The sequence below is a fragment of the Manacus candei genome, unplaced genomic scaffold, assembly GCF_025592945.1.
Source record: "Manacus candei isolate 608988 ecotype Guabito, Panama unplaced genomic scaffold, ASM2559294v1 h1tg000003l, whole genome shotgun sequence".
NCBI classification, from domain to species: domain Eukaryota; kingdom Metazoa; phylum Chordata; class Aves; order Passeriformes; family Pipridae; genus Manacus; species Manacus candei.
This window is the reverse complement of record NW_026138051.1, coordinates 10,896,580-10,912,673: the sequence shown is the minus strand read 5'-3', so window position 1 is coordinate 10,912,673 and position 16,094 is coordinate 10,896,580. Positions and strand designations below refer to the sequence as shown.

Here is a 16,094-nt window from a genome sequence, read left to right as displayed (position 1 = left end):
GGGCACACTCCCAGCGGGTTTGGTACGGGGACAGTGGCAGATATCCTGTCTTGGACGCTTTTTCCTGAAAAATCCCAGCATCATCTTCTTCAGCACGTGTTTGCAGCAGGGCTCAGATAGTGCAGCTTTGTGTGACATCATTTGACTTGGTCACATTTTACTGCCTTCCCTGAGCTTAAGTGCTGCGTGTCCCCTTGTAGTTCCTGTTCTTGCAACCCTGGGAGGGGTCCCATGACACATAAGGTGTATTGCAGTACAAGTGATGTTTTGCAGAGATGAGGACTGTCTGTGACCCCTGGAGTGGCAGGTACACCCAAGGAGGTGAGCTAGACCCCTTCATCCTTTCCCCACATCCCTGGACCACGTAAACAGGGAGCTCTGACTGGATGGTGATGGTGATGGCTGAGCCCTTGCATCTCCTCTGCACAGCTCTGTCCCATGCACCTTGGGGTAAATGTGTGGGTTAGTGACTGAGTGCTAATTTTCTTCTCTTTTTCTCTTAAAGGTGAACCCCACGCCACAGGGTACACGAGCACTGCTGAAAATGATGTACTGCCCACACTGCCGAGGTTTGGTATCAGTGAAGCCCTGTTACAACTATTGCTTTAACGTCATGAGAGGCTGCTTGGCCAACCAAGGGGACTTGGACGCTGAGTGGAATATCTTTATGGGTAAGGCAATATGGGTTAAAACTGCATATGAGTCTACACTGATACTGTGTCCCTCACCTGAATGGTGAGTGGCTGTGCTGAGCTGTAGCAGATTTTTCAGGTGTCTGTGATGGATATCTTTTCCTTCCACACCTCTCTATACAGGACACCTTTGCCATTCACATTAACTTATAAATAAATGAGACTTTTGTTATGCCAGTGACTTCTGTTGCAGCAAGCTTTAGGAGCATGGAGCTGCCATGTGCTTGTAGGCTTGGAGTGTCTCTTCTTGCTGGACCAAGCGTGTGTACAGTCTGTTTTTTCCATACTACTTCTTATACATTATTGTCACCATACAGCTGTCTTTTCCAAAGCCAGCTTTCTTCTTCAGCAGCCTGGGAATCTTCCTGCCAGCCATGATGAGCTTTGGGAAAAGCTGAAGACCTGGATTTTACATTAAAAAATTGAATAGGACATGTGTCCGAATCTGTTTTTAAACAGCTCATTTGGCACTCAGCCACCATCCTTTTGCACTGTTGATAGGTCTTGCGTGACGCTATGTGAGTGCTTTTGCCATCCTTTTCCTCCTGGTTGTTATTTCTCTTCCGTGCTTACACACGGTATCATTCGATACATGAAATTTAGACTGAAATGTTAAATTCCTCCTTGGGTCAAGGCTCATCAGAATTGGCAATGCATCACATTTTGTGGGCACAGGCAATAGATAATGTTAAATGTTTTCGTTTGTGCTCCTTTTCCAGGAGGTTTGATTTATCTGTGATTGAGCATCCTTTGGGAGCAGTCGCTTCACTCCAGTTAATGTGTGATGAAGTGCACATGTAAAGTATCTGCTGCTACTGAAAAGGCTGTGGTACTCTTCCCATCCCACTCAGGGAAAAAAAAGACTTAGAAAGAAAAGATTTCCCTTTCATTGAGCTGCAAGATAAAAAAAAAAAAGGGAAATTGCTGATAGTTGGCATTTGAGGCTAGATTTACATCTTAGAATGTGTTTTTCCATGTTTCGTGCACTGGATTTTCACTTTGCTGCTCTGCCAACTGGGTATGTGCAGGGTGTTATTTTCAGAAGGCGTTTTTTGTGTGTGTGTACTCCATATAGGGAGTTGAATGTGACACTAAATTGGGTTTCCAAGTCATTCTCTGGGAGGCTGACACCCCACCCCCCCATTCCTCCCAGCCAGTCTTTCTCATGAGAATATTAAGTATTTCAACTACAATTGTTGCTGAAATAGCTCAAAGCCAGGAGACTTACAAACATCTAGTCCAAGTAGAAAAGAGGAATCCCATGAAAGGGAAGGGCATAATGCCAGAAAACAGACAAAAGCACAAGCAGCTAATTGCTGTAGGTGGTATGCGGCTAAAAACGAACCTCGGGGGAAGCTGGCGAACCCTGTCACACGAGACTGATAGGGACTGCATACAATAATTAAGATTATTAAACAAGACAAAATAAATACATGTGATTCCAGGTTGGAAGCAAAGCTTTCTTCTTGAAGTGCTTCCTTCCCAAGGGGCTTCCTGCCCACTCATTACTTAAGTATGGTATTAAGCTTTGTTAAGTTTATTGGCAGTATTTGCTTGGTTCGTGCACTTTGGGTTGATGCCTGCAGTGGAGTACGGATACAGAAAATTTAAGCTGTGCTTTCTTTAGACAGTTTAATAACTGAACAGGTGCTGGTTATGTTCCAGATTTTGGTTTCTGTCTCAACTTTCTTCTTGAGACAAATTAAATTAGGTAGATCTGGTGTTTAGGGCAGGGCATATGCCACAAATCTCTTGTGTGTTTGTGTTTAAAGATGTAAATAATTAAATAAATAAACAAGACCCCAAAAAATCCTCTCAAAACCACTCCACAAAATGCCAAAAACCCACCTGCATGAGCTCAATGCGATTTTGCATCATGAGTTTATGTACCACATTATGGCGATGATTTATTATGAGTCGAAATCAGATTTTTGAACCTAGCAAATCAATTTAAAGATAGTTAAACAGGAGAACTTGCAACAAATGCTGCAAGTCTATATTAATTTGGGTGCATGTGCATATGAAATACTCACGTGTGTTTGTTAGTGGGTCTGTATGTTAAGCCACTTATGTAAAGCTTTTCCAAGCTCAAATATAAAGTTTGTAGGTTTTTTGAGACAAGAAGACTTTGTAATTCCTTATTTCTCCAAAGTACCATTTAAATCTGTGGAGTATGAAATAATGACCGAATTGTACTCTTTTTTCCCCTTTAACTATCTAAATTATTTCTCCCTCTATTCCTGACACAATTGTACACCAATTAGACAGGGGTATACTTTGTTTCAAACAGGCTATTGGGGGGTTGGAGCTTTCCTGAATGAACAGTGTTAATCTCCAGTGCCTTTTCATGATTTTTTTTTTCCCCCACAAAGGTTTACTCTGCTCAAAGATGTCGAATTCAGGCTCCATATACATATCTGGAGTACTACTTTGTGTGCAAAGAATTTTTTTCCCCTTAAAAAAAAAAAAAGATTGTTGTTAATGAATGGTCAAGGTCTTCCCCCTCCTTCCCTCCCCTTTTAAATCAGATCTTGGGGTTAAGACTGAAAACTGCCTTTTGTTCTTCAAGTCAGACAGTGAGGCTGAAGATGTGGGTTTCTGATTATTGGTGGCACAATGCAAAAGAATTGCTTTCCTTCATGAGAGCGAGGTGCTTTGTTGCCAAGGATTGTCTCAATGCCAGTAGCAAGGACAAATGTATGCAAGAGGAAAAGGGTCTTTAAGGGATGGTGGTAGATGGTTGTGTTTCCCCCCCCCCCCCAAATCCACTTGTATCTCCCCATCACAGGGAGGAGAGACTGTCTTTGTCATGCTGTGTGTTTGTAACACATGGCCAGGGTACATTTTTCACTCTGCCAGACTTTTCGTGAAGCAAAGCTGAGCCACCTCGCTATGGCTTATAAATATCAATTACTTTGCGCCAGAGCTGGGGCAAAATAATTGCTGTTTATAATCAACTCCTCTCTCCCAATAATGGAAAATCTTTTTTGGGAGAGGCATGGCTCCGAAGATTCATTCCTGGTGCTGGAGCAGCATCCTCCCCTCCTGCGGGCAGCGGTGCCGGCGGTACCCGGAACCCCAGCCAGCCTTATTAACGTCAGACGGGGCTGCCAGAGGGAACTGCTGCTCGCCAGCAGCTGGGGACACCAGCCAGCTCCTGGTGGGAGGTAAAAGTTTGCAGGATGCCTCCAAAATCAAAACTGCAGATGAGGGAGAGCCCCCCACCCTCAGCCCCTTTCTCCCCTCCCTGCTTTTTAATGAAAGTTTATTTCATTTAGTGCTCCTCGCCTGTATCAATCCCAACTCCAATTATTACTTTCCTTATCTTTTCTCGCCAGCTTTGGCAGCTCTGCTGGAGGCCGAATGCATTTTCTCTATCGGCAGTCAAAGCAGAGGCTGCATTCCTGGGCTGTGATACATGGAACGCCATGGCACCCCTGCTAACAAAGGACCCAATTCGCTCTACATTCCCATGGTCTTGTGGATGGCCTGCCCGGCTCAAAGTTTACAAAGATGCCAAACAGCCAGAAGAATTGGGGTTTATGTTTCCTTTCAGTCTTTCACAAACACTTTATTGATCTGTGGCCTTTCCTGGCCACTCGAAGAATTAAGTAGTTACAAAATGGAATGATTTTTCTTTTTTTTTTTTTTTTTTTTTTTAAAAGCCCTGTGCATTTTGTGTGTTTTATTATCTGTCAATTCATAATATTTTTATTTGAAATGAGCGGCTTCCTGCAAAACTGCACTGGGATGTTCTTTATGCGCGTGAAAAACCCCAAAAGCTTTGACAATGATGAACACATTTAAGTTGTGCTCCACTTGTTTACAAAAGTCTCCATTTGGTAGCACATCAAAAGCATTTTTCTCTCCTCCGGCACAATAGTATATTCATGCTAGCAGTCATTACTCAGAGATTTGAAGCATCACTTTATTGGAGCCCACCACAATACAGTCTAAGACTCTTTGTTTCATTTGTTATTACCTTCTTTTTTTTTTCCTTTTTTTTTTTTTTAAATGCATTTAGTTCAGACCTACTTGTAGTCCCTGACGGCTAAATTCCAGCCATGCCCTGCAACAGCTCTGTCACTGATGCTGGTGGTGTGTGCCTCCAGAGCCAGGGGCTTTCCTGGGGACACCAGCTCCTCCTGAGGTTCACTCCCCAAACAACCACACCTTGGAGGAGCTGCGTGAGTGAGAGTGGGTTAATCGACTGATAGTCCTTTGACTGACACCCAACAAAACTTTAGAATATTGAATTGTCTTTAAAAAGTGAATTTACAGGCTAGGAAGACATCTGCAGTTCATGTGGGAGTTTTGGTGTTGGATTATTATTATTATTATTACTCGTCCTCCTCTTCCTCTTATTATTATTATTTTAGATGCACACATAGCTTAATCGTATAGTTGTCACCAGTTTGTGGGGTTTTTAATGTAGTTTAACATGACTTGGGCACTAAGGCAAAGCTATTACTAAATTGTTTGGTATGTCAAATTTCTTTATAGGGCTTTAACAGATTGCCAGAGCCCACAGAAGTTTTCTGCTTGTTGAAAATACCTTCTGCACTTAGGAGGAGGATGAATGTCATGAGAAACACTTTTCAGGATTAATAGACTAACTGTGAAACACCTGTTCTCCTTAATGGAAGGGAACAGGCGTATCTTAGGAGCGGGGAGGAGCTCCTTAGGGCCGGAGGGACTGTTGTGTCCTGACCTCCCTCATCACTCAGGCTAGGAAAAATTGAGGAATTAAATGCAACTGGAAAAAGATGAGTCTGTGGCAGAGCATCATGAAGTGATGCAGGAGATGAGACCAGCAAATGCTTTGGGGTTGAGGGACCACAGTGAAAACTGCCATTAAATTAAGGTTGTGATGGGTGAGAAGAAACAAGAGCTTAGTGCCAGGTGTGTACCTGGAGGCACCTTCTAGAGGAGAACCGGAGAGAGGATGTAAACACAATCCAAGGTGAAAGCCTTAATGCCAATTGCCAATTGTAATTTCCCAGAGGAAGTGGTGGATGTTCAGTAGCTGCTGCGTTTAATGATGCATTTGATGAGGATGTGCATGTCAGCACAGGAGGAGTGACCCAGTGCTGGCTGAGGGACTTTCCTTCTCCCCTTGCCTAGAGATGTGCCAAATACATCAGGAGTGCACAGCATTCACGCTGGTCTCACGCAGACTCCATCATGCAGATTGTCCATGTAATGCTGGGAGTGCAATCCTTTGCCTTCCCCAGGTACCAAAAACCCTGTAGCTGTCTGTAAGGGAGAAATGGTATCAAGGATCATCTTGGACCCTTGGAAGTTGGTGTCTTGTGCTCAGGACCAGCATGAGGAAGCCAGTGGCTTTGAAAGCAGTCTTGAAAAACAAATGACACAAGGCAACCTTTAATAAATGAGCACGGAGTGGAGGCTGTTAGTAATGCTTGTTCTGATGGGAGGAACTGATTACAGGCTGCTGTTGGCAGGCTGCAATGGCTCCCCCTCGTTTAACATGGCTTTTGATGTATATGAGCCCGTGGTTTGGTGCTGGCAGCCTCTTAAGTGCCTGGTGAAGGTGTAGGCTCTGGGAATGGAGCAAAATGTTTCCTGGAGACGTGCGCTGGTCAGAGGCAACACTGCAGTGGTTAATGTCTGTGTGCTCAAACAGTTATCCTTTGTACCCGTTATTCTCACAGCTCCTCCATTAAAAACCTTCATTCATCTCTCTCTGTGTTAGATTCGATGCTGCTGGTAGCAGAAAGGCTGGAGGGTCCCTTCAACATTGAGTCAGTCATGGACCCCATTGATGTGAAAATTTCAGATGCGATCATGAACATGCAGGAGAACAGCATGCAGGTGTCTCAGAAGGTAAATGGGCCAAGAGGACATTTGGGTTTTATTTATTCAATGTGTTTTATTTTGCTATTCTCATCAATATGTTTTTTCCTGAATGCTCTTTCTAGTATATGTATAAAGTTGATGTATGATTTTGGGCAGGGGCTGGGTTGGAACCTGGAGAAGGGAGGCTTCTGTGACATCCCATTTCATAAAATCCTTTCCTTCTCTCACATAGGTTTTCCAGGGATGTGGCCAGCCAAAAACACTTGCCCAAGGCCGGACTGCTCGCTCTGTCTCTGAAAGTGGTTTCAGTGCTCGTTTCAGACCCTACAACCCCGAGGAGCGGCCAACTACAGCTGCTGGCACGAGCTTGGACCGACTGGTGAGTGCCTGGTCCTGCTGGTGCCACTCAGGTGCTTCACACCCGTGTACCACAGTGTGTAATTTTCCATTTTTAATTTATAGGGTTGCTTAATATTCCTTGGCTGTCTTTAACTCTCTGAGGGGTGTAATCTGCCCATGGCTCTAGATGTGAATTACCTCAATGCTTCTATGTCAGAGAAGTGCCTGTGCTAAAGGCTTGGCTTATGAGTAATATGTGTTTGAGGAGCAGTGTTTAATTTTGTATTAAAAAAGTAAATCAACCATCAAAACACGCAACCTGAAGATCTGGCCTGTGTATGTCTGTTGTGATAAAAAATACTTTCCTTACTTTGCTTTTAATGAGCGTTTGGTATTCTGGATTATGTTTTGTATTTCTTTTTTTTCTCTGGCTTAATAGGTTACTGATGTGAAAGAGAAGCTGAAGCAAGCCAAAAAGTTTTGGTCATCTCTCCCTGGCAACATTTGCAATGATGAAAAGATGTCTGTAGGCACTGTCAATGAGAACGAGTGCTGGAATGGGAGCGCCAAGAGCAGGTTTGGCGATGCTGCCTCCCCTCGTTAACCCTCTCCCTCTTGCCCCAGCCTTTCCCAGTGTGCTGGCCTCTCTCTGAGCCCTCTTCTCCTACTGGAGTGACTCCAGCTTTCCCAAGACATGCTGTTGCCATTACCCCTCTTGTTTTTGTAAATGAGAGAACTGGAACGCAAAGCCAAAGGGATGTCCAAGCTCTGTGTGGGGGTTTGCTTTAGAGGAGAGAATTAAGTGTAGATACCCAGATAGGGCACCTCTTCTTGGACTTAAACCTCTTATTGGTTGTTTATGGATTTGGAGAAATGATCTGTACAAAATGCTGTATCACAGCCACAGAGCAGGGATGCTTGTGTTGTCTGACAGTGCTGCTGCCCCAGTGCTCCCAGTTGGTATTTGCACCAGGAATTGGTTTCTTTGTTGAGCAAGGGCAGGGGTGATGGAGCCTGGAGACCTTCTCCACTGCTGAGGTCAGTGGCACAAGAAGGCCAGTGGTTTCATTCACACTTTTGATGGAAAAAGAGTTACAAAACTCCTTTTTTTTTTTTTCTTGTAAGGAAGAAATTGCCAACACATGAGTAAGCCAAAGTTCTTCTGTCATATGGTTTATGTAACTGTTTAACTTTTATTTTGGAAATACAAGTTTCTTTTTTTTCTCTTTGCTTACTGAGGAAATAAGCACAATCCAAGATGTTCCATTAAAAAAAAAAAACAGTTGTCCAGGGTTTTCCAGCAGTTTTTCTAAGTAATGGCAATTTTTGCTCTTGATATTTTTGGGCCACAGGACTAAGACACACTGCTTAAATTTTGCGCTGTTTTGTTTGTGCCTGAAACTCTGCCATAATTGGCCAGGGTGATGCTTTGGGTCTCTGTGACAAGAAATGGCTCTGCCTCCTGAAGTCTTGTTTATCAGCAGCTTCTACAGGGCTTTTCATAGCAGGTATCCCCAGTGTGTGCAAGGGCCACATGAGTACAGAGGAGAGATGGAGACTTGGCAGCACTGGGCAAGGAGGCAGAGGGGGGGCTGGACATATGGAGTTGTGCAAGATAATTTGATTTGCTGTTAGCATTTTCCCAGTGACTGAGAAGCTAAAAGTTTGGTAGTCTTCCACACTTTGGTCTTCAACTTCTTTGAAACATATAATATTGATCACAAATAATAACAAGACTACCACTACCAATAATCATCATCATTGTTACTCCCATACGCAGGACAGGATTTGAGCATACTCTTCACACATATACTTTGTCTCACTGCCTGGTCTCCAGAATCAGTAGACTGTGCTAAAAGCTTTTCTCTCTCTCATGATACTGATGTTGGTATCAGAACTAAGAAAAGTAATGTTTTCTTCTGTTAAACTGATTTTTCTAGCAAGTCAGGTAATTGGAGGAAGGAGAAATGTGTCCTGTCCTTACTCTATAAGATGATGCTCCAAAGACCAGTTTCAGGAGATGTGTTCTGTTGGATTTTGTTGCTTAGTCTCTCTTTTTAACTAAGAGGCTGTACGTGTGTTCAGACCTGAGCATGCATGCCTTCTGAGGCTGAGCAGCTTGGCTCTTCCCTCCTCTGATGTGTGGGGCTACAGGTTCTCATCTTCAGCATCACAGGTGTTTCTCCTGCTGGGGTTATTAGGGAAATTGCATCTCATGTCTGCATGGTGAGAAGCACACATTCAATATCCCAGCTTGATGGTTAAGGTGCATTATGCAAAGCCAGAATGACACACTTGCCTCCAACAGTCACTATAGGTTTCTCTGGGATAACTATGGCCTCGAAGGTTGTTTTCCCAAAAGTGTCATCTAACTGGGCATCAAGGCATCTCAGCACCTTGTTTTGCTCTGTTGCCTGCAGCAAGCTGATTTATGCTGTTGAAAGCCATTATTATTATAAACCCCAGATCTTCTTTCTCTTTTCAAGTTGGGGAGAAAATTGTCCTTCCCCTGCCTATGTGGCACAGCATAAATGAAAACAATGTTTATTTCCACATGCTGCAGAGATTGCAGGGAGGGAAGATGGAGTAAGAAGCCAGAGAGGTGCTTTGTGAGGTTTAGCACGTGGGAAGATCACACTGGGCTCAGAGTATCACCCAGACTGAAAACAGGGGTGGCATTGCCAAGTTCCCATGCTGTCACCCTTTGGCACAGGGACCCTGCCAGGCTGCAGCTCTGGTGCCAGCAGGAATGGTTTCTTTTCAGGTATGACTTTGCGGTGACTGGAAATGGCTTAGCGAGTCAAGTGAACAACCCGGAGGTGGAAGTTGATATTACCAAGCCAGACATGGTGATTCGCCGGCAAATCATGGCTCTGCGGGTGATGACCAACAAGCTGAAGAACGCGTACAGTGGGAACGACGTCGACTTCATTGACATAAGTATGTTTGCTGTGGTTCGCCTTTTGCTTTTTCTTTTTTCCCTTTTTATTTGGATTTCATGCTAACATGGGGTAGCTGGTTAACCTTCAGCTCTGGGTAAGCGTGTTGGTAAAGAGGGTGGGAAGTGGCATCTCTGACGGGCTGTGTGAAGAGGGTTGTTCCCACAGAGTCATCGAACTGTTTGTGTTGGAAGGGACTTTTAAAGGCCGTCTAGTCCAACCCCCCACCGTGAGCAGGAACATCTTCAACTAGAACAGGTTGCTCAGAGCCCGGTCCATCCAGCCTGACCTTGAGTCTTTCCAAGGATGGGGCACTTATCACCTCTCTGGGCAACCTGTGCCGCTGTTTCACCACCCTCATAAAAAAATCTCTTCCTTATATCTAGTCTAAATCTACCCTCTTTTAGTTACCCTTGCCCTATTGCAACAGGGTCTGCTGAAAAGTTTGTCTCCACCTTTCTTATAAGCCTCCTTGAAGTACTGAAAGGCTGCAGTAAGGTCTCACTGGGGCCTTCCCTTCTCCAAATTGAATAACCTCAGCTCTCTCAGCCTGTCCTCATAGGAGAGGTGTTCCAGCCCCTCAGCATTCTTGTGGCCTCCTCTGGACTTGCTCCTGCAGATCCTTCCTATGTTGAGGGCAGGACTCCAACTGCGGTCTCAGGAGCAGAGTAGTGGGGGCAAATCCCCTCTATCGACTGGCTGGTCACACTGCTTTTGGTGCAGCCCAGGACACAACTGGCTGCAAGCACACCTTGCCCAGATTTGACAGATGCACACAGCAGTCACATTAACCGCAGGACCCACGCTGACATCTTGTAAATACCAAAACAGCCATTCTCTTGCCATTTCCCCCTGCTGCCTTCTGCCCTGGGGCTGCAGATGGCAGAGGAGGATAGCAGGTGTGTTTGTCTCCCACAGGTGAGGAGAGCAGCGGGGAGGAGAGCGGCAGCGGCTGCGAGCTCCAGCAGTGCTCCCCGGAGTTCGAGTTCAACGCCACCGAGGTCACTCGGAACTCCAACAAGAGCGATAAGAACGTGAACACTTCTGCCGCTGCCAGGAGCAGTCTATCACAAGCAGCCTTGCTCCTTAGCATTTTGTTCTTGGCCATGCAAAGACAATGGAGATAATTGTGCAGCATAGGGGGGGGGAAAGACTTTTATTATCAAAGGTAGAAGGCATCTGCTTTCACTTTTATACCATCTAGAGACTTTGCTTTTTAAGTTAATGGACAACAGTGTACAGTTTTTACTATGTTGCCACTGGTTTTAAGATACTGATTTATTTTTTTTTTCCCTTGCTATTCTGGGAATAACAGGAACGGGGACTACCAGTCTATCCTGTTCACCAAGAGTCCATTTTAGAGGTGGATAACAAAAATGTATATACAAGCCTGTAGTTAGCTCTGCATTTGTGTCTTTATCACTTCTTTTTTTTTTTTCTTTTGCTGTATTTCTTACAAAAACAAAAACCCCAGGGTCTTCTCTTGGCCTGTAACAAGTATGTGTTTCTGAAATGAGAAATATCTGTACAGAAGCAGGTTTTATTTATCATGTAATCTTATGGGGAAAAAATAATTGCCCAACAAGCAGAAAATGTTTCATGTAGTTAACTTCCCATTTATCCACATTATGTTAGTTGCCTTATCTGGAGAGAGGTGGAAGTCATTTGTCTTTATTATGTGGTAAAACAGAAGGTGAAGGCAGAGCTGGTCAGCGTGCCAAGGGCCCTGTTTGTATGGGGCATCAATGCCAGGAGCAGGTTGTGCTTGCTTTACAGGAGGTTTGGTTAAATTGGAAGGGACTACAGAGAATTCCCGTTCTGCAGACACTAAGAAGAGATGTCATTTGCTCCCCAGGATCCTTACAATTGGCTGTAACTCCCGTGGGTCAGTTCCTGATGTGCATCCCCCATGGGAATGAGGCATTAAACTTGTTCGGTTGGAAGCAACTTGTCGTCTCGCAGATCCAAATGCCAATTTGTGTCTTGTCTGCAAATTTGTTAGGTGGATGCTGGATTGATATTTTTTTTTTAATTGTTTTGGTTTTGGTTTTAAGGAGTCCTTTGTGGGAGGGTAGGCGGGGGGGGTTGGGTTTGTTTCTACAAGAGTTTTGTTTCCTCTCTGATGGGGGCAAAAGGGAAGGAGCAGGCACTGTTGCAGGCAGATGGGAGTAGGAGCAGGCAGGAGCTGGCAGGGCTGAAGACACGTCCTTTTTGGTGTTTGGCCTCCTGGGAGCTGATGCCCAGCACCTGAAGCTTTTTGGCACTACCTGAGACACTCTCCTCTCTCTACCTGTGCTGTTGCAATTGGAACAGTGTTGTGGTGAACAGCAACTCATGAATAAAAGAAGTGTATATTTTTAAAAACAAAAATGAAATAATTTTTAAAAGAGTTTAGCGAAAGCAGTGTCTTTGAAAAGACTCAAAATTATTCTGCACATCTCCTGCTTTGGGTAGCCTTCAGGTCTGACTGGACACTGAGATCTGGCCAGGAGAGCAACCCAGAGAGAGAGGGTTTGCTCTACTCCACCCTTGTGTCATAAAGGATAATTTTCTATTTTTATATTGAAGCATTAATTACTTGTTAGCTCAGGGTCAGCATTATATTCAACTTTATTTTCACACCAAATTTCTGCAAAGCTATAAAGACGTATTCTTGGCTGGTATAAACAATCCTGGAGGCTTAATTTTACTAGAAGTAGCCAGTTATTTATTAAAACATGATGTTAGTAGAGTTAGGGATATTCTGGCTAGATTATTTTTCTTTAGAAAATAAATCATGGAACCATAAAATTGAAAAAGTTATAAATTTATGTGTGGGAAAAAGTGGATTGTAAATAGCTAAGTTGCCTTGCAAGGAATTGGAAAATGTGCTGATACTTAGAAACTACCTCAGTTCTGAGGAATTTCCTTTCTAGCTTTGAGTGCTATTGCATTTACTTGGTAGAAGTGAATCTGGTCTCCAGTATGTAGCTGAAAGAGTTATCCCTATAGACCTTGTTAGATTGTTTTTAATTTAGAGGGTTGAACTACATCCAGCTGTTTTCTTTCAGCTAAGTTCTCTAACAAAGAGAATTTCTGAATTAAATATTACTGATGGTTTCCATGACTTTTCCTGATTTGTTTGGTTTCATGGCATTTTCTGATTGCCCTTTAATTATTTAAATGGTTCTAGCCATTTGAATTTTAATCCTGAAATAAACCTTAGATGCACTACCATTGTAAATATATCGCAGTAAGGTCTGACTGGATAACCCTTCTGGCTCATACCCAGCTGGCAGGCCAGCAGAGCTAAATGAAGAAAAAAAAGAATAAAAAAATAAAACTTCTTCAGAGTTCAGAGATTGGTGGAACAAAAGCTCTTGTGTTGGGAGGGGCTGCCTGCTCCATCTCCCTTCTTGGCGTAAGTGTTCATATGTAAGAAAGTTGCTTGTAAATTCTCCTGCTTCTGAGCGTTTCTGCTCAGAAAAGAAAAACACTTCTGAATTTATATTTATCGTTTTACAACTAATTGCTTACTAATTTTTATTCCTTAATTTGTTACAAGCCGCCAATGGAAAGACCTGCCATCAATTTTAGGTGTGTCCAATTGACTTTGTTAATAGCACAGTGATCTTCCACTCTATAAAGGACAGATTTGTCACCTGGGGCTACAGGAAACAAGAGTAAACATCAATGTAGGATGATCAAAAGTTGTGTTCCTGCTTTTATTTTGTGTTTGTGTGTGAAACTGGCTCTCTGACATGAGCTTGTAAACTAAACCATACGGGTAGGGACAAGTCATACTGCTGACTTCAGGGAAAGCATGCACTCCCCTCCTTCAAGTATTTCCCTTTTTTCCACATAACCATTGCCATTATAAGCATGATTTAAAGAAAAATTCCCATACGTAGAATTAATAATTAAAGTTACTGGAGTTGGTAATGAGCTTCAAATGCAAAATGAAACAGAAAGGTGGTGTCCTTGGCAGCATGGGAGGTGCTGTCTCCCAGTGAGCTGGAACAAAAAATCCAGCCCTTAAAAGGACTTAAAAGCTTTAACAGCTCAGGTGCCTTTCCTGAAACACGTGCAGCTCAGTGCTGCCACAGCCTTGCAGTCAACACGTGGAGGGGGAAAAGCAGAGCACTTACTGGGACTGCTGTGGTCAGTGTTTCAAAGGAGAGCACATAATGGGGCTGCTGTGATCAGTCTTTTGTTTTGTGCTTCGATGGGTGGTGCCCCCCCAAGCTGGGGCAAATGGCCACAGCAACAAGAGGAGCCCTTCCACACCCCAGGACAGGGTCCTACTCCTCCCCCTGGCTGAGCCAACCTGGGTTTGTCCTCACAAGCAGTGCGGGGTATTAATATCAGGAGGTGCAACCTCTCAGTACAGTGGTCATTTCTTAGACCAGATGGTGCTGAACTTTCCATCACCATCCCCTAATTGCTTTGCTGGATGTAAGCCTTGCTGGACAGGGCAAGCCTCTGGTGTGGTCCTGGCTCCTTTCTCATGGTAGCATCTGGCATTGGGCATCTCGGAGCATGGCACATAAAAATCCCTTCTGTCTGTTGGGATGCTTTTAATGATCCTGTGTCCCATAGTAATTGCCAGCCCTGTTTGTCTCCTTTCCCACAAAGCCACCCTCTTCCCTCCTGCCCATAAATGTGGCAGTATGCCCCCGTGGTGACAGCAGTAGCCAGATCAGTGACAGCCAGCACCGGGGGCTGCTGCCCTGTTCTTGCCCTTTGCTTGCCAGCATAAAACTGCAGCATTTTCTCTTGTCCCTGGGAAAGCCTGTGCCACTGGCACTGCTTGGAGAGGCAAACACCCGGGTCCTGCCAGCACTGGCAAGCTTGGAGCATCCTGGACACTCTGAGAACCAAGGATTGTGTGTGTGTAAGCTGGTGGGCATTGCTGCTGCAGGAAATCCGAGCCTGGATAAATCCACCTTTGATTGTTGGAAGAAAATAACTTGAACTTTTGGGTTTGTTTTTTAATGCTGATGGCTTTTTTTTTCTGTGTAAGCTGTACTGACTGGGATAACTGCAGTGACTCTGCCAGATGTGATGGCTAGTGGCCATCTGCCTGCAGTGGTCCTTAAGTCAACACTGCAGTGCCTGCCAGGCTGGCAGGAGGGTTGCCTGATCTCTACTGCTTTTCTTCCTTGGAATGTTCTCTAGGACTGATGGTAATTTAAAAAAAAAAAAAAAAGAACACAAAAACTGTGTAGAAGGGGGTGAAAATTGATGCAGAAACATTGCAGTCCCCATCCCAAATGTGTAGTGCTGTGCTTTGTGGAATCTTCTTTCAAGTGGCTGAATTTAATGGTTTAAGGTGTCTGCAAGACACATTTTGGTTAGAGATGGTGCAATAGTGGTGGTTTTAGGACCACCTGAGTGTGAAGTAACCCTAGTAATGGTTTTCATTTCTTAATAATGCTGTTTCAGCATTAAGTTTTCTGGGTTTGGTTTGCTTTTCTTGTTGTTTAATCCTCTGCTGTGGTTTGTTTGAGGGCTTGTAACAGTGTAAATTGCCTGGGAAGACACAGCTCTTTATTGGCATGCTGTAATTCTGGGTCAAGTGTGCTCAAATTGCTGTAATTTGTATCTAATGGATTACATGGATTGAGAGCCCTTTTATAGCTGTTGGAGCAAGGAGGGGCTGCCTGCCCTGGGAGGAGGGGAAAGCATCCTGGGCATGGCCCATCCCTTTGTCCCTCTCCTCTGGAAGGGACGACTATCCTTTTCATGATCCCCTGGGCTATGCAGCCTGGCAGGGCTGGGGACCCAGCTGGGTGCAGAAGGAGCAGGCAGCCCTGAAAAAGAGGCTTTTGCTAAACCTTTAGGCAGGTTTTGGAGGATGCTGATGGCGCATCCTAATGTCGTGTTGCCTTCCTCTGGTTACTATCCCTGTGCTGTCGGGTGGATAGGTGGAGAGTAGCTGGTGGAGATGCTTTTCCTCCTTGAACCTGCTCTGCCTCATTGCCCTTTGCCCTTTTGGTCTCCTTTTCAGCCTGCTCACTGTGTCTTGGTCTCGTGGTTCCTTTCTGACCTGGCTCCTTTTTCCCAAATCTTTGCTGGCTCCTTTTTCCCAAATCAGACAAGGTTGCCCCTCTTAATCTATGCCCTGTGTTCCAGCAGGAGCAGGGCAGCAATGTGTCTCAGCCATGGACCTTGGTCATCCCCTGCAAGCTACGTTCATTTAACCCTTAGACAGAGATTCCTGCAACTGTTGAAATGGGTTTGCATCAGTAGATTTGCCTCACTTGTTAGTCATTGACATGGTTTAGTGGTGGACCTGACAGTGCTGGGTTAATGGTTGGACTTG

At 44.4% G+C, this 16,094-nt stretch overlaps 1 protein-coding gene across 1 annotated transcript in view; it reads left to right on the top strand.

Moving 5' to 3' along the window:
• Positions 1–13,479, top strand: part of GPC4 (glypican 4) — a 68,767-nt gene extending 55,288 nt beyond the window's left edge. Inside the window, exons 4-9 of the mRNA XM_051784468.1 lie at positions 506–671; positions 6,409–6,539; positions 6,745–6,891; positions 7,291–7,427; positions 9,616–9,791; positions 10,709–13,479. Of these exons, the coding sequence (XP_051640428.1) occupies positions 506–671; positions 6,409–6,539; positions 6,745–6,891; positions 7,291–7,427; positions 9,616–9,791; positions 10,709–10,917 (966 nt within the window). The 3' untranslated portion in view covers positions 10,918–13,479. The remainder of the gene's footprint in view (positions 1–505; positions 672–6,408; positions 6,540–6,744; positions 6,892–7,290; positions 7,428–9,615; positions 9,792–10,708) is intronic.
• The last annotated feature ends 2,615 nt before the right edge of the window (positions 13,480–16,094 follow it).